The sequence below is a fragment of the Strix aluco genome, chromosome 29, assembly GCF_031877795.1.
Source record: "Strix aluco isolate bStrAlu1 chromosome 29, bStrAlu1.hap1, whole genome shotgun sequence".
NCBI lineage: Eukaryota > Metazoa > Chordata > Aves > Strigiformes > Strigidae > Strix > Strix aluco.
In genome coordinates, this window is record NC_133959.1 from 1,414,997 (window position 1) to 1,436,205 (window position 21,209).

Consider the following 21,209-nt stretch of genomic DNA (forward strand, 5'->3'; position numbering starts at 1 on the left):
CCGCGGGACTACGTCTCCCAGAGGTCTTTGCGGCAGAGCCGCCCGGCACCGCCCGCCCCGCCAGCCGCGGTGCATTGTGGGACGGGAGCTCCAAAATGGACAACCCCAGGGATGCGCCAGGTACGGTTGGTCCTGCTGCACCCCCGGCCTCTGCCGCTGTCCTTCCTCGGCCCCGCGGCCTGGCAGTCGGCTGCTGCGCGGGGGTGGCGGCGTACGGTGCTCGGCGGCCTTCCTTCCGCTGCGGGAGTTGGGAGTGGGTGTGTATGTGGCCGGGGCAGGGCCGTGGCATCATCCCTCCCGGTCGGCGCGGTGGCTCAGGGAGGCCCCGAGGGCCGCAGCTTTGATTTTTACCCCCCCGTAGGAAAAATGAGAAAAAAAGAAATTAATTTTCCCCGTAGGAAAAGCGAGCCGGTGGTTTGGGGTCGCGCAATCTAAATCGGCCAAGACAAACGTGAATATTCTTCACCAAGAGGAGTTGATAGCGCAGAAGAAGAGAGAGATTGAGGCCAGACTGGAGCAGCAAGCGAAACAGAATTACCTGAGCATACAGCAGCTACCTCTGTTTGGAGAGTACGTGTGAATTACGGTGCTTTTAGATGGGAGCTTCGCTGATGGAAAAGGGGCATGTTTGTCAAATGAAACTGAAGAGACAAGCTTTCCAAAGCTCTCGCACTTGGAGGCAAATACTGAGAAAGCTGAAATTGATAACTGAGTAAAGGCTACTTTATTTGAGCTAGCCAGATTTTTCAGGTACTAGTGAGAACAGATATATGCTGACAGCATTCATGTTTTTAACAAGGTATTATTACACTTTCCTTCTGCTTCCTGTTATCTTTTACTAAAAGTTAGCACAGTTCTCCAGTTAAATGATTCTCTGTGGTTCTTGGAAGCAGAGTAGCATAACAGAGCAAGTAGCAATCCTGTTTCAACAGAGTGAACAAACCAGGTGGAGGGTGTGGGTAAATGCTGTAAGCAGCAAGCTGAATAGTTCTTGTGCTTTGGAAAAGGTAGGTGTGTTTTCAACCTTGGGTGAGAGAGATTAGTAGTCACTGGCATTTGTCTTGTTTTCTGTTCAAAATAGATGCATGTGAAGGGGATGGGGGAGGATGATGAGTACCATCACCTACTTTTCTTTTTCTATTCAGAGATGACGGTACTGACAATGAAGCCTGTGTTTCCAACAAGTTTGTTAATGATGGCAGTTTCCTCCAGCAGTTTCTCAAGCTGCAGAAGGAAAAGTCAAGTACTGGTAGGTCGACTTCTGAACCACAGGAGGCCTTCCTTCTCCTGGTGATACCAGCTTTGTGTGAGCTGCCTCCATGTATGTTCACTTTAGAAACCCTGCTATGAGCTGTTACGAGTACGAGTAAGTTCTAAAGCAATGATGACCCCTTTAAATTTGGATTAAAGTCTTCGAGATGCGTCAGGGAGGTTTGCCCTCTTTCCCTCCGTAGGTGCTGTAAAGACAAGCATCTCTCTTCTAGCTTGAATCTCACTTTGTAAAAAGTCATCACAGCTTTCACTTTGTTTTGCAGCTTTTACCAGTCAGTGTCTTTAACTTACTCTGAAAATAACGGCCTGTTGCAGCTGTATTACTGCCTGAGTTGTTATTTGTAACCTGAGATTAAAACAGTAAGGATGCACAGGAATTATTTTCCCCTCATTCTTTTCTAAGAACCTCCCCCAAGTTCTACTAATAACTCGGCAAACACTTCAGCATCAAATGTTGGGAAGAAACCGATGCTGTTTGGGAAGCGCCCCGGTCAGGTCCTGAGCAGCATGCTGCACCAAGCGAAGAACTACTCCCATTCCAAACAGACCCCAGTCGTTAACCGCCTCAGTGTGTTTCAGTCGCCAGATGAAGATGAGGAGGAAGATTATGAGCAGTGGTTGGAAATTAAAGGTAAATGACACCTTGTACTACGTTGTTTGTTTTGGGGTGCAGGTCCACTTACCCTAGTGGTAGGAGTTGAGTGTGGGAACAGGATTCCTTCAATATTTTTCCCCAGTGAAGGGTTGGGGTTTTTTTTGCCTTATGCTGTGAATTGGTATTCTTAGCACAATTCCTGTGTGCAGACTTCTGCATCATGAAATATAAATGACAGCAGTTAATGCTGGTGGACTCCTCCAAAGCCAGCTTCAGCAGAAAAGCTGAGAACTGAATGCTGTGAGATACTACTGATCCCACCTGAGCTCAGCATGGGAGAGAGGTCACTCCCCATAGTTAGGACGGGTCTGTTTTGTGCCTAGGAAGATTTATTTTCTCTGAATTACCAAGGCAAGTGCTTGACCAGTCTGTAAGTCTCTGTGAAAATAGAGAAAAAATATGTGCTGCCTTTGGTGGTGCTTGATTGTTTGCTAATCAAAAGAATCCTGCTTTTGTACAATCAAAATGTATTATGCCTAGTGCTGAGTTCTCTAGAAAATATATAGACATAATGCTTGTATTTAAAACGGAATTTCAGTTTTTTAAATGATAGAAAATGAAAAGTCCTCAGTTTGAGAGTGGCTGTGTAGGGGGAAAAATTGTGTGTGTTAATAAATAAGATAGCGTGTTAGGCACAGAGCTATGATGAGGTAAAATCAAAGTTCCTGCCCCTTGTCAAAGTTACATTAGAAGATCTCATCTCTAGGTCCTGGCTGCTTTAAGCAGGATAGAAAACCAGTCAAGAATATTGCAGCACTTAGATAACCAAGTTTATCTGGATAACCTAGGCTAGGAAGCCAGAAGGCAGATTTGCTTAATAATCTGAATTTCATGCATGCGTACTAAGTATAAAATTAGATTGGAGTTGCTAAATAAGTCACACTAAGCTTTGTGTCATAATTTATTTCATTATATGTTTACAAAACCATGCCTAGCTATTTCTGGTGGTATTTATAAAAGCATAAGCTTAGCAAGTCTGAACTCAAGCGTGAAATGCACTGCAGGAATGTGAGAAATAGCCGCTGGCTGCGGGGAGCAGAGATGGAATATGGACCCTTAATTCAAAAATCGTGGGTTCAAATCTAGTCTGGATCAGCGTGAACAGCTCTGCTCCTGCGTGCTCTTTGTTCAGCGCCCTACCCAAAATATTGTTGTCTAGACAAACGCCTGCATTTAGTTCCCATTGAACGTGTCCTGCATCAGCTCCGTAACCGCTCTCGGTGTTAGTGGGTCCCTTTCTTGGCACAGAGGCTGCAACACAGTTTCTTGGAGACTGAGCTCTCCTCTTAGCTCTGGTGGGATTCCCTCCAAGCGAGGGCTGAGACATGGGCATATGCCAGTAGGAAGAGCTGTGTGCTCCAGCTCCACAATCTGTCTCCGCTAGCTGGGTACAGAGCGATGGCTTGGGAACTGGGATCTGTAATCTTTAGCGAGTAATGTGGTGGCTAAAACCAAATTCCTGTTCTTCCCCGTTGTGTTTTGTATGGAGTAGAATTGTCAGAAGCAAATTGTGTTGCAGTTGAAGTTGCAGCCTAAGCTGTGGTGATCCAAATCTTAGGCTTTTCCTTGTGGGAGAAAATCTAGACAAAGTATGAACTTCCTACTAGGGGAGTGCAGAGGCTGACAGTAACCTAGGGATTGTAATTTGTACAGCTGTGTGAGACTGGATCCCCCATTTCATCCTTTTTCTTCCCATTCCCGTTCTACTTTTGTCTGCCGCCGTGGTTCTTAGAAGTAATGTACCTGTTGCCTGTTTGGTGTGTGAGTTGAACCCCAGTACTGACAGCCTGCTTAAAGTTTTACCCCCAGAGGATGCGGAGACCCGACAAGTGGTGGAAAAGCTGGCTAGGTTCGTGGCTGAAGGGGGACCAGAATTAGAGAAGGTCGCTATGGAAGACTACAAGGATAACCCAGCTTTTTCGTAAGTGCAGTGATAACTCTTGTCTTCCAAAGCTGAACGTTGTCTCTTTGTAGGAGAAAAACATCAGCCTTGTGTCTGTAGTTCTGGCGGATGTGTTTGGTTTAGTTTATCGTTTGGTGGATTTGAGCTTTGTTACGAGTAATTGTTTTATAGCTGGGGAAAGTGAGGCAGGAAGGGACACTGTGGTGGTGCTGAGGCAGCGCATCAGCTGGAGTTAGGAGCACAGTCGGGGGGTCTGGGTGCTTGCACAGCACCTGGGGAGACTGGACTGGGTCTCGGGACGGGTCTGTCTCCTCCGCCGCTGACACGCTGCGTGGCTGCGGACGGAGGATTCCCTCCTCTATCAGAAGAGACTGTTATTTATTTCCCTTCAAGTGACACAAGAAGTTTGGCTGCGAGTCCTTAGATTAAAGCTCTGTATATTTGTACATGCTGAAGACTCTGTAATCCACATTTTGAGTACATTCTGAGTAGTTTATCTATTTTGTATCTCTTTTGATTTTGAGCTGTTTATATCGCAGAGTATCAATGTTTGTATCGTTGTCGCTGATGCATTTTTTTCTGCCCTTTTTTCGTCCATTTCCACCCCAGGTTTTTGCATGATAAGAACAGCAGAGAATTCCTTTACTACAGAAAGAAAGTGGCAGAGATAAGAAAAGAGAATCAAAGTTCTCAGGCATCCTCTTCTCAGAAAGGTAATTAAGACTGGGATCTGAAATATGAATTACATAAGTTAAATTTTACTTCTTCACTCTCTGTAACTGCTCGTTAGCTCTGTTCTGGAAACAGTTGGAGTGGGTATTTGGCTGTCAATCTGCTGCTTGTAAATAACACTTCAAAATGGAAGGAGATGGTGATCAAACATCACCATGATGGCGTCAAACTCTTGTGCCAAAAATGGTTGTTTCCCACGCCCACAGCATGTGATACCGTGCCCTGGGTAATGGGCTCTTGAAAGAGACTTTCCTTTTATTTCTCCAAAACACTTAAAGAGAACTCAAATGATTCTCCATTGTGTGTATTCTGGAAGGTGTTTCAGCCGTGACAATGCATTTAGGAAAATTTCTTGTTTGATTTGTAAAATGAAAATGGTTTGTTTGTTTGTTGAACATAATCCCCATTTCTGCTGCTGTTTCCTTATCTGAAGCTTTTCTTTTCTGCTTGGGACATAAACCCTTGCAAGTGAGGGACTGTGTTTTCAGGTGGGAAAACAGCAGAAGTGGATGATCTGCCAACAGACAGGTGGTGTGAGCAGTGGAATCTGGTTAACTGTGTTGAGACAGAAATTATTTAGCACGTGAAGTGTGGTCTGGGGGCCAGGCATTTATCACTTCTAGTCCAGCCTCTGTTTCAGGCCTGCAGCGTGGGCCTGGCGAAATCACTCAGCCCCTCCGTGTCAGCTTCCTTTTTTGTGGAGAGGAGTCTTAATGCAATTTAGCTGTCACGCTGATGAGTTAACAGCTCAAACAAATCATGGTTTAATAGACTGTAGGCTGAAAGAGCTTGTTTCCAATATCAACTAACTGATGCAATGGTTTGGAAGCTAAGCAGTATTATCCATACTTTACAGGTGTGGAATGTTGAAGCAAGGAAAGGTTATGACTTGTCCATGGCTTATAATCATGTCTTCTGCCTCCTGGTCCTGTGCCAGCACACTGGAGTACTGGCACTGGTACTGTGCAGGTAGCAAATGTCATATAAGGCTGTCGTGGCTAAATAACATATTTGCCTGGCTCCTTATAAACATCAAACATGCTTGAAATATTAATGAGCCTTCTCTGTGCCTTTGGACGAAGGCTGCAGTAGCCACCTTTTCCAGGTGAGGATGGGGACTGTTCCCTGGAGAATTTCCTCTGTTCTACAACCCTCCCCTAAAATGGCTGGCAGATGTGCAGTGACAGTAGGTCCACGTGGGATTGCGGTGCGGTATTAGTTTGCCGCTTTTTCTAAGGCCTTCCTGCTACTCCTGGGGACATCAGTGGCAAAGCCTTTAACTAGAGATAATTGCAAGTGCTGAAGTGTAACCCTATGGAGAAGTGCCTGACGCAGGGAAGAAGCAGACTTCCTCTGCAGTAAAGAGAAACGAGTGTCCATCTTTGGAGACAAAAGCTGGTTTGTCTGTTAATCTGCTCTCATCTAGCTCCTGGCACAGGGGAAGCTGATGTGTGAATGGGCACTCCTCTGGTTACAAAGCTGTTGTACAACCTTATGCGATATCATGTTTTTGTGATATAAACTCTTATGACTGTTTATGTGTGATATTTCTAAAAATTAAACTCGACCTTTTGCCCTTATTCTGCTCTTGGGGTTCTTAGAACAGATAGGCTTTGACTGTTGCTTGTGTGAGTTGGGCCCAGTACTGACAGCCTGCTTAAAGTTTCACCCCCAGACGACGAAGAGACAAGGAACTCTGCTGAGAAACTGGCCAGGTTCATAGCAGACGGGGGTCCCGAGGTGGAAGCTATTGCCTTGCAGAACAACCGCGAGAACCATGCTTTCAGGTAAAGGAACAAACCTGCTGCTCAGTGTAATGGGGATGAGTCTTTTTTTTTTAGGGGGAATTAATAGACAAGCTTGTGGTAACTCTGAAGTTACAAGGACCGTGCACTTATATAGCACTGACACTTCTACATTCTCAAGCTTCACAGCTTAAAGCAAGGCTCAGAGAGAAAGAAATCGATTCGCTTTCCCCAGAATTAATTTACGACCTGCACCCCTCCCCACCTGTTTTCTGTTGCAATGTTCCAGTAGAATTCTAACCTTTATACTTTTCCCTCTAGCTGTGTTTTGGTGTGGGCCCCCATCCACCACTCATACCACTGCTGTCCAATTAATTTCCTGGGTTGCTCTTTACACAACATCTTCACTACCGTACAGGTAGCACTCCTTCACCATTAGCTCCCCCTTTGGAATATCTTTTTCAGCCTTTCAGACGTGCATTGCTCTTGTCAGTGCTCACTGACAGCTGTGTAATGTCTCCCTTTGGTCTCATCCTTGTTTTATTTTTCTGCTCTTAGAAACAATTTGGTGTGTTCCCTGGAAGTGAAGTGGGGCTCAGCAAGCCTTATTTTGTTGCTGATATTTTGGCATTTTATTGGCTGCCTTCTGGCCCTCTGGGGTGCTCCCCTTGTGTTGTGAATCACGTTAGACAGATGTGCTAATATCTGAGCTGCTTCATTATTTACTTTAAAACACCGCTGTGATCCCACCCGAGCATGGGCAAGTTAAACACAATCTCCTCTGTTAGGATTTCATCAGGTTTGCCGTGGGGAGGGTCCCATCCTGCCCTCTGCTAGGTCCTGAAGCAATCCTTAATGCTGTTATTCAAATGCAGGGATGCGAGACCACATTTAGTGAATTTTAAAATACATTGGAGAGCTGTTTGTGTTCGCCTGTGTGTGTTGTGCTGCGATAGGTGGGAAAGGCCTGTCACCTCTTATGTTTTCTTGTGGGAGCAGGCACTATCCTGAGGAGAGGTTACATCAAGTGTTAAACTGCTCCTCTAAAAAGGGAAGATTGTAGAGGAGGTAGGACTAGACAGGTTTTCTGTGTGAAGTATTTAAACTGGAGTGAGCCCAAAAAGATAACATGTTTGTAACAAACATGACTATATTGATTTTTTTTTATTTTTTTTTTTGCATAGCTGCTAGTTTGAGGATTGTTCATGTTCTTCCCACAGAGACTAAGGAGTTTTATTTTACCCAAAAGGTCAGAGATGCCTATTTCTGGAAGGGGTAGCAAATAAAGCAATGTTTTTTTGTGTATGAGGGAACAGAAGGAGGAGTTGTGGTGTAATTAAGCAGACTGGTAATGTCAACGCTTCTAGCTTGACTAGAGGCCTGGGAGCAGTTTCTTTAGGCAGTGGTTTGGCATTCCCAACCTGAATGTTTGTTTTCCTCTGTGAACTGAAACCCGACGTGTTGTTGGACCCCTTGCAGTTTTTCCAGACATGTTCTGGAAGGCAGGTGAAGTCTGGGGGAGGACCTTGCATTTCCACAAATGTAACATGATCCTCTTTAGTATGTTTATTTGGCACCAAAAATAACGGTGGTTTGCTCATGAATGGGAAATATGCTTCCTGATCCCAAAGGCACGCGGAGCCCTGCGCTGCATGCACATACACACAGGATGGTGCTGGAGAGCAAGGAAGCGTGGGGGATGGCTAGTTGTGCAAGAGCATTGCAGGAAAGAAAAGCCCTGACCAAACTGTGCTACATCTAGCCCCTGTGTATGATTGTTACATCTAAACTTTTTTTTTTCTTTATAGGTTTTTGTATGAGCCAAACAGCAAAGGCTACAAGTATTACCGGCAGAAACTGGAGGAGTTCCGTAAGGCCAAAACCAGCACTGTGTGTGCCTCCTTGCCTGGAGAGTCCAGCCTGAAAAGGAAGACGAGTCCCGAGGCATCACCGTCACCTTTGTGCTTATCGTCTTTGCCTCTGCCTGTTCCCTCACCTTTGCCTCTGCCCTTGCCCGTGCCCTCACCTCTGCCCTTGCCCGTGCCCTCACCTCTGCCCGTGCCCTCACCTCTGCCTTTGCCCGTGCCCTCACCTCTGCCTTTGCCCGTGCCCTCACCTCTGCCTTTGCCCGTGCCCTCGCCCTTGCCCGTGCCCTCATCCTTGCCCTCACCTTCACCATCATCCTCTACAACTCCACCGGATCAGACAGCTACAACTACGGCTGCAACACCAACTACAGCTGCTGCTACAGGCACTACTAAAAAGAAGCGGAAGAGCAGGTGGGGGCCCGAGGAGGACAAGGTTGAATTACCCCTCCCGCAGCTCGTCCAACAGCTGGATTCTCCCTCCCCTCTTTCAGGTTAGTGGGGCTGGATATTGTGTTGAATAACTTTTTCCTGGGGGGCGCATTCTGCCTTAGCCCAGCTGGCTTTGTAAACGGAAAACCCAGTGAGTCTTATCTCTTGTTGTAATCTCCTTGGTTGCCAACCCCCTATCTTTCAGCTGGGTCTAGCAGCTAACTCTCCCCTGTGTGGAAGCCCAGATAAACCACTTTATCTCGCTGACACCAGGGATTGGATCTTATCGTTCTCCAGCTATCTCTAAAACCCTGCTGTGCTATAGCTCATTACAGCCTCAGCCTCTACGCTGTTTAGGGCTATTTCACTTCAGGAAGAGAGTCTGTTGGAAAACAAATATCAAAGGCTGAACTATGCTTATTCCCCATGGTAGGATAAAAACCCTGGGCAGCGCTTCCATCTCACTCTAACTGATCAGCTATTCCCATTTAGCCTTCTGTTCCCCAAGTGCTGGCGGACGCGACTATAATTTCCCGTTCCAATTTATACCCGTTTCAGTTCATTTGATTACAGACGGGGTTCACAGTCCTCATCCAGCATCGAGGCTCATGCTCCTGTTACTTCACCTGCTAGGATCGCCCAGGGGGTGCAGCGCTCTTTGAGCCCTGGAAGAGAATTCTTCCAGTTGAGGCACTTCTCGGGAGCTCTTGGAGGTTGAACTCTGGTGGCTCATCTGTCCATGTGCAGATAGGTCATTAGGCAGGCAGTTAGAGATGCATACAAAAATCGAGTCACTCAAGGGTGACAGGTGAATGCAGACGTTTAAGATGGCATCTTTGAATCCTTTGCCCAATTAGTGTGGTATGGGGAAAGGATGTGAAAAATAGAAGACGTAAGATAAGGCGTGTCGGTGTTGGCAAACTGAGAGAATTAATAGTATGGGGCTGGAGTCACAGGAAAAGTAGTAAGTACCTGTCTCAATAAGGACCTTTTCCAAAAAGCAATAGCAGAACAGATGAAGCGGGACAAGTCATAGAAAACAAGCTGTAATTTTCCGAGTTGCAGGGTGAGACCACAGATAATTTTCAACACATGGTCATCCTGTACAACTCAGTGCTCCAGCAAGTCCGTGGGTCTTCTGCTGTAGCTGGGTTTTAGAGGAGGTAATTGCTCAGCTGTTAATAGCTTTGATTGTGAGGCTTGGGGAAGATGCAGGGTTGGCTGTATATGTGCTGTGGTGTCTGTTGGCTCTGCAGAGGTCAGGAAGGAAGGAAAGACTCTGTCTCCTAATCCAGCACTTCAAATGTAGATGAAGAGAAGTTCCTATGTAATTCTGTCTTCTGATCACAGCCCTGTACAGAAGTCTTGGCTCTACATCTCGTATGTACAGGACGAGATACCAACCTGGGTGGCTTATTTATCTGACCTTGAATTGCTGCTCATAGTAAGGCAGAAATCAGATGCAAAAGTCTTTCCTGATTTTGTACCTCTAGAGTAATTTTTTTTTTCTTGCAGACAGTAATGAAGCTTTGATGATGAAGCGGGGCAGGCGCTATCAAAACAAGCATCAGATTCTGTCTTAATACCTTCTGCTGCAGTGGGGGGGGCTGCAGGGGTATCCATGTGCTCATTCCAGCATGCTTCCTGCTGAAATCTCCCCTGGCTCTTTTAGCTTCCTCTTAATTAGACAGGGACATGCTAGTTGTGTTCATGCTCACTTTCTGCAGGGCTTTGTGTCAAGTAGAAGAAAAGGACAGCAAACAATTTGCCAGGCATAACAAATCAACTGTTAATGCGCTGTTAATGCTCTGCACGGGGAAGGATTTTTTTTTTTTTTATTGGTTCAGATGGACTAATCCCTTTTTAGAATCAACCTCTTCAACCTGACAGGTGAAGAGAATTCCAAATTACAGCCCTGGTCCTGTGGAAGGCTAGATTTGCACAGTATGCTTTGGTACCTAAATATCTACGTCTTAGTGCTTTATCCTTAGCAATTGGTTTGGAATTAGTGGAGGACTGTTCTGATTCTTTTCCTGTCTACTCTTAGTAATAAATCAGTATCGTGGAGAGGAGAAAGTGTAGCCTGTTTGGACAGAAACAAGGCTCCTCTTAAATGTATTGATACAAACCACTTAACTGCATACGTACTGCAGGGACTAATACATCTGAAAAGCTGAACAGAACGGAGATACTGTGATTAGTGAACTCTGTGGACTAATGGGAAATTACAGGCTGTCATTAGAATTTTCTGAAACCTGATATTGGATTGGTTGGGGTTTGATGAGTTTTAATTCAGTTAGATCTTCAGACTATGAAGCAAAAAATCAGGCACTTCTGTACTGGGATTTCTCCTGCTGTCCTTAAAGGACGTTTCCTTCTGTAACAAGCTCCTCTTTGGGCATGTGGGAAAGGGATAAACCTTCAGGTAGTCTTCTGCCAATGCTGCAGATAGACTGCACCATTAACCCTGTAGGCAAAGCTGATGTCATTCAAGGAAAAAAATGTATTCTTCCCAGGCTTGCTGAACATGAGACTGAGAAGCAACTCCTTATCTTTTGCGTAGCGTTTGCCTGGTGCTCGACTGGTGGAAGGAACTTATAAATCTTATCTATTTTTATGTAAATTCATTGACTGATCTTATTTATGAATAGACTTTTCTATCTTCAGATGTGGACTTGGGGTGGAGCTTTGCTTTTTCCGTCAACTTTCCCTGTATTGTGATACTTCGGGCCAAGCCTACAAAAATATCTCCCAGAGCTGAATTTCTGCAGTGACTTTCAGCATCTCCTAGCATAAAGTCTGCAAGGTACCAGAGCAGTCAGACAAACCAGATGTAGTTTTAGCACAAGAAGGAGCAGTGGCATATGCTTTCTGGGAAGTAAAAGAAGATGCTCCGGTCTCACCTTTCTCCTTTAAGGTGGTTATATATGCTGGCAAGGCACCAGCTTGCGAGGCCTCTAGAGCCATGCCTGGCTCTTAGCCTGAGTGTTTATGCAATTCAGAGCTAAGCCAAAGAGCTGCTGACCTCTGTGAAGGGCAGAGAGTCTTCCTCGGTGCATTCAGAGAAAGCTTTCCCATGCCCTGAGACAGGAGGTGAATCTTTGGCTGGAGCTGATGCTGAAGTGCCCCAGTCTCACGTAACGTTTGGAGCCAGATTCTTCTTTACGTGGAATAGGTGTAGCGTGTTCATTAAAACTGTTCCCAAATCTTACTCCCCTCCGGGACAGAAATTGGGCTGTTCATCAATAATAGATAGGTTTATTTGTCTATTCGTTCTTATTTCTTGGGAGCTGAAAGTGCGTATCCTAGCACCAAACCTAGCATAACACAAATTCTTGCTTCCCTCCTCTTGGAAAACCTCTTGCAGTGTTTTACATAACTCTTCCTGCAGAGTTGACTCCCGGTGCTGGTGCGAATGTGCAGAGGCTGTAGCTGTGTGAGGGAGGGTGGATGCGCTGTTGTATGTTCTCCCTGGGAGCCGGGAGTGAAGGAGGCCCCTTCCCCAGCGTGGAGTGCTCGGCCGAAAGCGTGCGGGAAGGGAGGGGAGATAAGAGTGCTCAGATCAATTGCCCTGCCTGCGAATAAGAGGAAGGGAGAAGATGACCCCTGGGGCCTAATTAGCATGCTGTGTAGACATTTGGTGTCATGAACAATGATCCTATTATTATCAGGCTTCATAATTAATAGATAATGAATAATTAATGAAGCATCATTTAACTGTAGTCTGGACTTACATTCAAATGGAGGTTTTTGCAGTCATTAGGAAGAAATCCGTGTATTAAAAAATGCAATGCGCTTTTCAAGTGCGGTTGTGTGTCTTCTTTAAACCCCTTAAATATTTACCTGTTGGGATCTTAGCTCTGAGGTGCTTTAGCTGGGAGCTGCCAGGTATTTATGAACCAAGTTCGCAAGGCAATCTCCATTGTAAATCTCTTTTTTTGCAGCCCCAGCAGTATTTCTATTACTTTCTTTCATGGTGCAGCAATTAAAAATAAGCTTCCTTTTTTTTTCCCCCTCTCTCTTCCCTGTAACTTGCCCTTTGAACTCAGAGTGCCGTATGGTCATTTTAAATCAGTAGGTGCCCTGCCCAGATAGTGTTAGTATCTAATTTCAGGGCTTACCTGATAAAACAGCAAAAATGATTCCAAAGGAGGAGCTTCTGAAAAGGGATGCTGCAGGAGAAGGAGGGTACATCAATGGGATTGTCAAGCAGAGGCTTAAAATGCCCCCTCTTTGAAAGCAGGGACAACATCCCTGGCAATGCTGCTCTTGAGCCTGTAGATTAGAAACTAAAATCTCCTTGGGGAATGGCAACTTCCAAAAGCAGCATAATGCTCATGTCTTTATTCTAATGTGGTCATTTGCTTTTCATTTTGAATGAAGTTGCTGTTTACATAGTAATCAGCAGACACTTACGTGCACAGATTGGCCAATGAGCTGACAGGCTCAGATCTGCCTGTGACTCAATTCTGAATAATTAAGCATCGCGCTCTGCAATGGCCGGGGTTCACGAGGAAGCCTTATGAGGAGAATTAATCTTAAGGAGGAATAATTTTTAAAGCACGGTGTAGCAGATTGCCATGCAGTGTGACCCCTGAGGATGTGAGACGTGGTTTGCGAGTCTGCTGACGTGCTCCGGGCAGAGCCCTGGGCCGGGGTGAGGGAACACTCTGAGCTGGCTGGTGAAGGAGCTGCGACCCGGTGGCTTCCCTGCCTCTGTGGTTCCCAAGTCCTACCAGGTGGTTGTTCTTCACTTAAGGGTCTCAATGCTGGAACGAGGAAATAAATGTAAAACTTCATGTGGGGATCTTGAGATAACGGTTTCGCTGGTCTCAACAGCTGTCTCAGATTTTTGAAAGTCTTTTAACATGTGCTTATTACAGTTCAGGACCTCAAGGGTCTTGGTTATGAAAAAGGGAAACCGGTTGGTTTGGTGGGTGTGACGGAGCTCTCCGAAGCCCAGAAGAAACAGCTGAAAGAGCAGCAGGAGGTAATGCCCTGAAATGATTTCCAAATTCATCTAGTGTTGCAGTGTGGCTGGGTTAAATGCGAAAATGGAGGTGGAGGTAGCAAAGAAACTTTCCCAGTTGGGGAAACTTGGCCCACAAAGAAATCTCTAGGATTTGTGCTGAATGCCTAAGAATCATGTGGTGCTGCAGTCAGCAGAAATATTAGAGGACTTTGGGGAATATGAATTAAGCCAGCCAATTGTTGTCCTACCAAACTAAACCCCAAAATCTATAAGGTCTGTTGTGTCACATCTGCAGCTGGTTATGTATTGCTTCAGCAGTGGGGAGAAAGTAAGTGAATACTTGCAAGTTTTGGGGGAAAGAGAGCAGAATTGGCTTTTGCCAGAACAAGAGGGTGATGTTTAAACTGTGTGGGGCCGAGCGGATGGCAGCAGTCCTCAGTGGTGATACCAAGGTACCTCTGTTAGAGGAACCAGCACATAAATCCTGTGAGGAGCGATGGAAGGAGCTGGGACTGTTCAGTGTGAGGAGGAGAAGGTGAGGGGAGGCCTCATCACTCTCTACAGCTCCCTGAAAGGACGTTGTGGAGAGGTTGGTGCTGGTCTCTTCTCCCAGGGAATTAGTGACAGAACAAGAGGGAACGGCTTTAAACTGCAACAGGGGAGGGTCAGGCTGGACATGAGGAAAAAATGTTTCCCAGCAAGAGTGGTCAGAGAGTGGAATAGGCTGCCCAGGGAGGGGGTGGAGTCCCCACCCCTGGGTGTGTTTAAGGGCCGTTTGGATGAGCTGTGGGGGGATGTGGGGTAGGGGAGAACTTTGTAGAGTCGGGCTGAGGGTTGGACTCGATGATCCCGAGGGGCTTTTCCAACCTTTTCCAATCCAATTCTGGGATTCTGTGATAATGCTCCTGTCTGATGGGGAAAGCGAGCGGGTCGGATCAAGCCGCGGCACCGCCCGTTGGGATTTGTAGTTGCCAACATGTACCCCGTAGGGCCGCCGGGGCGGGCGCTGCCGCAGAACTCCACGTGCCTCTGGGGCAAAGCGCTGCTGGGAACGGGGGCGTTTCCCTGAGCGCGCTGTCGCCTCTCTGCCCCCAGATGCAGCAGATGTACGATATGATCATGAAGCACAAGCGAGCCATGCAGGAGATGCAGATGATGTGGGAAAAAGCAATTCAGCAGCACCAACATGGCTATGACAGCGACGAAGAGGTGGACAGCGAGCTGGGAACGTGGGAGCACCAGCTTCGGCGCATGGAGATGGACAAGACGCGAGGTGTGTGGGAGCTGCCGTGCAGGCGTCTCGCTCTGCGGCGGTACGGAGGCCTCCAGAGGGAGATGCCTGAGATCACGTTGCTGGCATGGGAGTTGCAGGGTCACTTTTCACGGATCTGTGCTGTTGAGTGGAGATTCATAACTGTCTGTTGGTGTGAGGCTTTATGCTTCACAAACCCTCCCAATTTCCAAGTCAAAGAACGCTGCGTTATTGCTGTTTCCTCTCTTCTGTGTCTTGGGCAGAGTGGGCTGAGCAGCTGACCCAGATGGGCAGAGGGAAACATTTCATCGGAGACTTTCTTCCACCTGACGAGCTGGAGAAATTCATGGAGACCTTCAAGGCACTGAAGGTGAACTAGCAGAGACTTCGCAGGGCGGGGGCGATGCTTCAGACTTGTCCCGTAGCAGGAGGGAGAGATCTCAAGCATGCTTAGCCCTTTTCCCAGCAGGTAGCTGCCTTGCAGCCCTGAGGAACTTCTGCCCGTACAGTGGGAGCTCTGTTACTTCTGCAGGAAACAAGGGCTTAGTTTTTTGCTCTTTGCAGAGAAACGGCTGTAGCAAATTAGAGGACAGACTATTGGGACAGGATTTGGGGGTTAGCTGAAATTACAGACAAGCCTCTCGGACTACCCACCGTTTGTTGCTGTTTTGGATAAGTGGTTGCTGACGCCAAGCAAGGAAAATTTGAAATTTTATCCAGATGATTGCAGTAAAGTGAAAATATAAAGCCTACAAAAAGCTTATGCAAAGCACTTCAATACCTGCCAGTTCTTCCTAAACTAGAACTTCTTGGTGCTGGCGCATCCCCCATAATGTTTGCATGTAGCCAGCGTGGGGTCTGACGTTCCCTGGAGATCCTGGCTTAAATAAGAACTGTATCTGAAGCTTGATCCAGTGAGCAACTTTAAATTCAGGAGCTAAATATTTCTCAGCTTAATCTCACAGTAGCACTGCTTGCTTCTTGCAGATTATGCTATAGGGCTGTGCAGTGCTTTATCATTTACCCATTTCCTTCTCTGTGGTGGTGCAGAACTGGAATCCCAAGAAATCGTGCTAGTTATTAATTGATTGTCAGAACCATCCTAACTTTGAGTAGCTGAAGCTGGTTTTCCCCTCCTCTGACCCACAGAGATGGGTGCATGTAAAAAATAACCAACACTACCTTTTGTGTCTCTGCAGGAAGGACGTGAGCCAGATTATTCTGAATACAAAGAGTTCAAACTGACTGTGGAAAACATAGGTTATCAAATGCTAATGAAGATGGGCTGGAAGGAAGGCGAAGGACTTGGCTCGGATGGGCAGGGGATTAAAAACCCAGTCAGCAAGTAAGCAGAGTTCTTCTACTATTGATTTAGTCCTTTCCTCTTGGGCTGATAATTGATGCTCCTACCCTAGCCTACTGGAAGCAGCTGCAATAAATGTGACTGTAATTCATCACTTGAACAGAATATGGAATCCTCACAGGAAAGGAGAAAAATCGTTTCAGATTTCTTTGGGGTTCCTTTTCTCCCAAGACCTGATTTCGATACTTTCAGGCAGGAGATATGACTGGAGCCAAGAGCATTTTGTTTCTAATCTCGATTTGTGTGGTGTGTTCTTGCGAGAGGTGCCTTCTCCCCAGTTTCCCCATCTATAAAATGAAGATAATACTTGTCTGCACCTCACCTCTCCCAGGGCCTGTGAGGATTTAGTCATGTCTTCAAAGTCATAAATTTATTTAAGTATTAAGGAACATGCCTTTTGCATCCGAAGCCTCGTTGGTGCCTGCTGGCTGCTCCCTGGTGTGCTGTGGGTGAGAGGCCACCAATATTTGCTGCTGCTGGACCTGTGATTGAAAGATGTTTCAGTCCAGGTCAGAGCGCTTTGGGTGTGATCATGCAACTGTCTTGACGTCACTCTTGCACAGAAATTTTCTGATTTGATCAGACTTTGTATAAAATAAAGCTTTATCAGAGTTCTATCCAAAAATAGATGAGCATCTCTTTTTAGGTGGATCATCTGTTGGTAACATATGCTGAGCTTCAAAACCAAATATTGGGGATAGGAAATACTCTAAATTGGTTTTTTTAGTGTTAGATCCTTTCAGAAATAAGTTGTTTGTTTACTGCAGGATAGAAAGTATCTCTGTAAAGCACTTCTGCTCCTCTTTCGCCAGATCTCCCTGGCAGGATGTTTATTGGTTCAGAGAAGCGCTGTGATAAAAGATCGCTGTAATCAAAGCAGCGTGGCTTACCAGCGACAGAGGGACGGCCGTTTCTGCCCATCACAGGCTTCAACAAGGGTTGTGATTTGCTGGGGCTCTACCATCTCTGATGCTCTTAGAAAGGTTCAGAAGGTGCTACTGCAGATGGAAGGGAATTGCTGCCGCGTTTGGACCGGAGCGAAGGAGCGGGAGGCAGGCGCAGTGTTTAACAGTTGGTACAAACCAACCCGGTGCGTTGCCAAGGGTTAGTCTGCCCGTCAGAGCAGCGTTGAGCAGGGAGGCACCCAGAGCACCGAGGGTATTTCTGTTCCAGCTGGGAAAGGTTAAGCAAATACATGTTGACACTATTGCTTCCATCTAACAATAACAAGCGTCACTGGTGTGGAAGGGTGGTGCAGAAACGTGGCAGATGCAATCAGCTGCTCGGTGTCAGCTGTCTGTCTCGATGCAGCGCGCGCCCAGCGCTCCCCCATCCTTGCTCTCCACGGCAGCAGGCACTTCTGGTGAGGAGGAGGGTGATCTCTCGCATCTGCTTGGTTGATCTGCTCGCACTGGGTAGGGAGGCCCTGCAGAGAGATCTGGACAGGCTGGAGCGATGGGCTGAGGCCAGCTGGAGGAGTTTCAATAAGGCCAAATGCCGGGTGCTGCACTTCGGCCACAACAACCCCCAACAGCGCTACAGGCTTGGGGAGGAGTGGCTGGAGAGCTGCCAGTCAGAGGGGGACCTGGGGGGGTTGGTTGCCAGCCAGCTGAACAGGAGCCAGCAGTGTGCCCAGGTGGCCAAGAAGGCCAATGGTATCCTGGCTTGTATGTGCTCGGCACTGGTGAGGCCGCCCCTCGATGAGTGGGTTCAGTTTTGGGCCCCTCACCCCAAAAAGGCCGTTGAATGACTCGAGCGTGTCCAGAGAAGGGCAACGGAGCTGGTGCAGGGTCTGGAGCACAGGTCTGATGGGGAGCGGCTGAGGGAACTGGGGGGGTTTAGTCTGGAGAAGAGGAGGCTGAGGGGAGACCTCATGGCCCTCTCCAACTCCCTGAAAGGACGGTGCAGAGAGTGGGGAGGAGTCTCTTGAGCCAAGGAACCAGCGCCAGGACAAGAGGGAATGGCCTCAAGCTGCGCCAGGGCAGGGTCAGACTGGCTCTTAGGAAGGATTTCTTTGCAGAAGGGGCTGTTGGGCGTTGGAATGGGCTGCCCAGGGCAGGGGGGGAGTCCCCATCCCTGGAGGGGTTGAAGAGTCGGGTTGACCCAGCGCTGAGGGATCTGGTGGAGTTGGGAACGGTCAGGGTGAGGTTCATGGTGGGACTGGAGGAGCTTCAAGGGCTTTTCCAACCGAGGTGATTCTGGGATTCTGTGCTTACCTCAGAGGCTTTGTTCCCTCTTTCCAACCAGGGGAACTACTGCTGTGGATGGAGCTGGCTTTGGCATCGATCGTCCCGCCGAGCTGACCAAGGAGGATGATGAGTACGAGGCGTTCCGCAAACGCATGATGCTCGCCTACCGCTTCCGACCGAATCCGCTGGTAAGGGGGTCCCGAAACAGAGCTGTGACAAATCCACTGAGGCTTCCGTGCGTATCTTGTCAGGGTGGGAGTGTTCCTAGGAACACTGGAACAGAGCAGGTGCTGTGAAAGTTTCTCTTTGATTCTGCTCTCATGCTGAATCAAATTATCGCTACCAAAACATCCATGGACGCTCTTTCCTTGCTATCTTTTTTTTTTTTTTTAAATACAAAAGCCCCTGGTTTCAGTTTTATCTGTGCATACCAAGTATAAATGCTGCACACAAAGGAAGCAGATGGGCCGTCCGTGAATCCATGGTTTATTCTGAGTAATCGTTTTCCTGTTGTAAAAGGTGTGTAAGTTTGCATTTGCCTCTTACTTTCAGCGTGCCAGCACACCTAGCAGCCACACACACGCAGCTACACTTGTAATTTTTGATGGGCAAACCTCAGGTTTCACTGTCAGAAATGTCACGTTTCAGTGGCTTTTTCAGATAATTAAGCTCAGGTGCTCATTGTTCTGGGAAGACAGCAATTCTGATTAATTTTCTCTTGTTATTCCCCACAGAACAATCCACGACGACCTTACTACTGAGAATGTTTTTTGGGACAACGTATTTTCAAAACAATTGTAATTTTACTGTGAAATGTTATGAAACCGCATTATCATTCTCTTATTTGCTAATATCATAAAACTTACGAAGTCACAATGCCATCTTTCACCCAGAAGAAGGGCCTGCAAGCCTGCTCACCGCACACTCGAGTGTCGTGGCAACGCTGTTGTAACGAGGCCGGGGTGGTGCTCAGAGAGGAGAACACAGATCTTACACGGTGCCCTGCTGACAGTGGAGGGTAGCACCAAAGATACCCGTAGGACTAGTTCAGGGACTCCATTCGTGGTTAGCTCGGTGCCATCTTACAAGGAATGCTTTTTTTTTTTTTTTGCCTAACAGCAGATCCTCTGTTGTTCAGATACGCAGCTTGTGCTGCACGGGGTGGGGGGGCGGGTGGTGGTGTTTGTTTGTATTTTTTTCTTTTTTAATTGCAAATACAACAAGGGACTGTCTCCAACCCAACTTTTGGGGCTGTTGTTCAGTCAGGCTATTGTTCCCCGAAGAACTGAGTTCTGATGCTGTTGTGAAGCCCAAAGTCTGCTCTGACCTTCAACTGACATTGCAAACCCAGTGCCTGGTGGTTTCACCTCTGCCCTGTGGAAGTCGAGGCGCCGGTCGGTGCGTGGCTGCGAGGGTTGAGGGGTGCAGGGCGAGTTCATTCAGCTTCAGAGGTGACAGCCTCTTGGTTTCCTGAACACTAAGTTCACCCCCAGCTTCCTGGCAGAAGAAGGGACTTGCCACCGCTTTCCGCGGATGGGGGTGACGAAGAACCAAGCCTTCACGCACAGTTTGTCAAAGGCCATTTGGATTTTGTTGTCGTAAGAAACCCCTCCAAATACAAATTTTCTTCATTCAGTCTGTAAATATAATAAAACTCATTTGTTCCTTATGTTTAATCACTGAATTTTTGGGAAGAGGAGTCTTACTGTGGGGTTTTGTAGGCTGAGACTGCTCTAGGTCTCTTTCCTTCCAAGCACCTTAGAGAAAACAAAGTGCGGTCAGTTGGTTTGGTTTCTTTTGCATTTGTTTTTCTCTCAGTCCAAATACATGGCGTGCGATTCTCTCTTTTTTTTTTTTTTTTTTAACAACGTGGAGGCAAGGACTTGGCTTTCAATAAAAATGGGGGAAAGGATGAATTCAGTAGAGGTTCATTCTGAGAAAAATCAAGATGTGGGAGCGCCTTGTGCACGCACGGAGCTGGGTTTGCTGCTGCGGGGGGTGCGCTGGCGTACGGCTCCCACAGGGGGGTGTTGGGGTTGGGGTGGTTAATCAGCGTGGGCAGTAATTGTGGAAGATTGGGAAATAAAGAGAAGAAATCTGGCCGGTCTTCGGTAGGGCCCGGCTTCTGCTCAGGTGATGAAGGGCACTGTGACAACTGCACCGTGACGGTTCTCCCCGTCCGCTGGGTCTGGGATCCCGCTGGCACGAGCCGGAGCTGCTGAGCTGGTTTTCCAGAATTACCAGAGTCGGGAGCACCGGGGGGCTGGCCCTGGGCTCCCCGTTTCTCTGCTGTTTTTTTTAATAGAAGTAGGGGCTTGCGGGGAGGCTGCTGGTCAGCGGAGGCATTTTCATCTTTTTTTATTCCACAGTATGCAGTGCAACATCCTTTCGGTGCCCTGGTCGCTGCGTGCCCTCAGAGGCGGGGGGAGCGGGCAGGCTTCCCGCTGCTGCTCATCGGGTCTCTAAAGCTAATCCCATCCTCCCGCGCTCCCCGTCTGCTGCGTTGATGTTGTGTTGGCAAAAGTTGTTTTATTCCTTTTATTTCGACGCAGCGGCCTCGGTCCTCCCGAGCCCCTTCTCTCAGTAACCGCCTTCATCAGTCGGTGCTTTGCTCTGCTCTTGTGTTTTCTTGTGTCGTTGTAAGTCCCGCACTGCTGGGAGCAGCGGGCAGGGGTCAGTTCTGCAGAGACCCGGCGAGCCACTTAGCGCGGTCCTTCTCCTCGCCATCATTAGCTACAAACGGGGGATCTCAGCTTCAGAAACCGAATCAAACAGGCGGCTGCTGCCGCAGACCCGGAAGGTCACCAAAGTTGGACTCTCTTCCATCAA

General features: G+C 47.5%; 1 protein-coding gene across 2 annotated transcripts; it reads left to right on the plus strand.

The window, feature by feature from the left end:
- The first annotated feature begins 74 nt into the window (after positions 1 to 74).
- On the plus strand, positions 75 to 20,049 carry SUGP1 (SURP and G-patch domain containing 1). 2 transcript variants are annotated; one of them, XM_074809131.1, is made up of 14 exons: positions 75 to 120; positions 399 to 570; positions 1,146 to 1,249; positions 1,676 to 1,903; positions 3,725 to 3,848; positions 4,440 to 4,543; positions 6,226 to 6,349; positions 8,116 to 8,666; positions 13,488 to 13,594; positions 14,672 to 14,849; positions 15,092 to 15,198; positions 16,028 to 16,173; positions 18,439 to 18,568; positions 19,115 to 20,049. In XM_074809131.1, exons 1-14 carry the CDS (start codon positions 96 to 98, stop codon positions 19,139 to 19,141), a joined length of 2,127 nt encoding a protein of 708 aa, XP_074665232.1. In that variant the 5' UTR covers positions 75 to 95; the 3' UTR covers positions 19,142 to 20,049. The 2 variants fall into 2 exon arrangements, with proteins under 2 accessions (XP_074665232.1, XP_074665233.1); XM_074809132.1 differs by having other exon boundaries at positions 3,737 to 3,848.
- Positions 20,050 to 21,209: the final 1,160 nt, after the last annotated feature.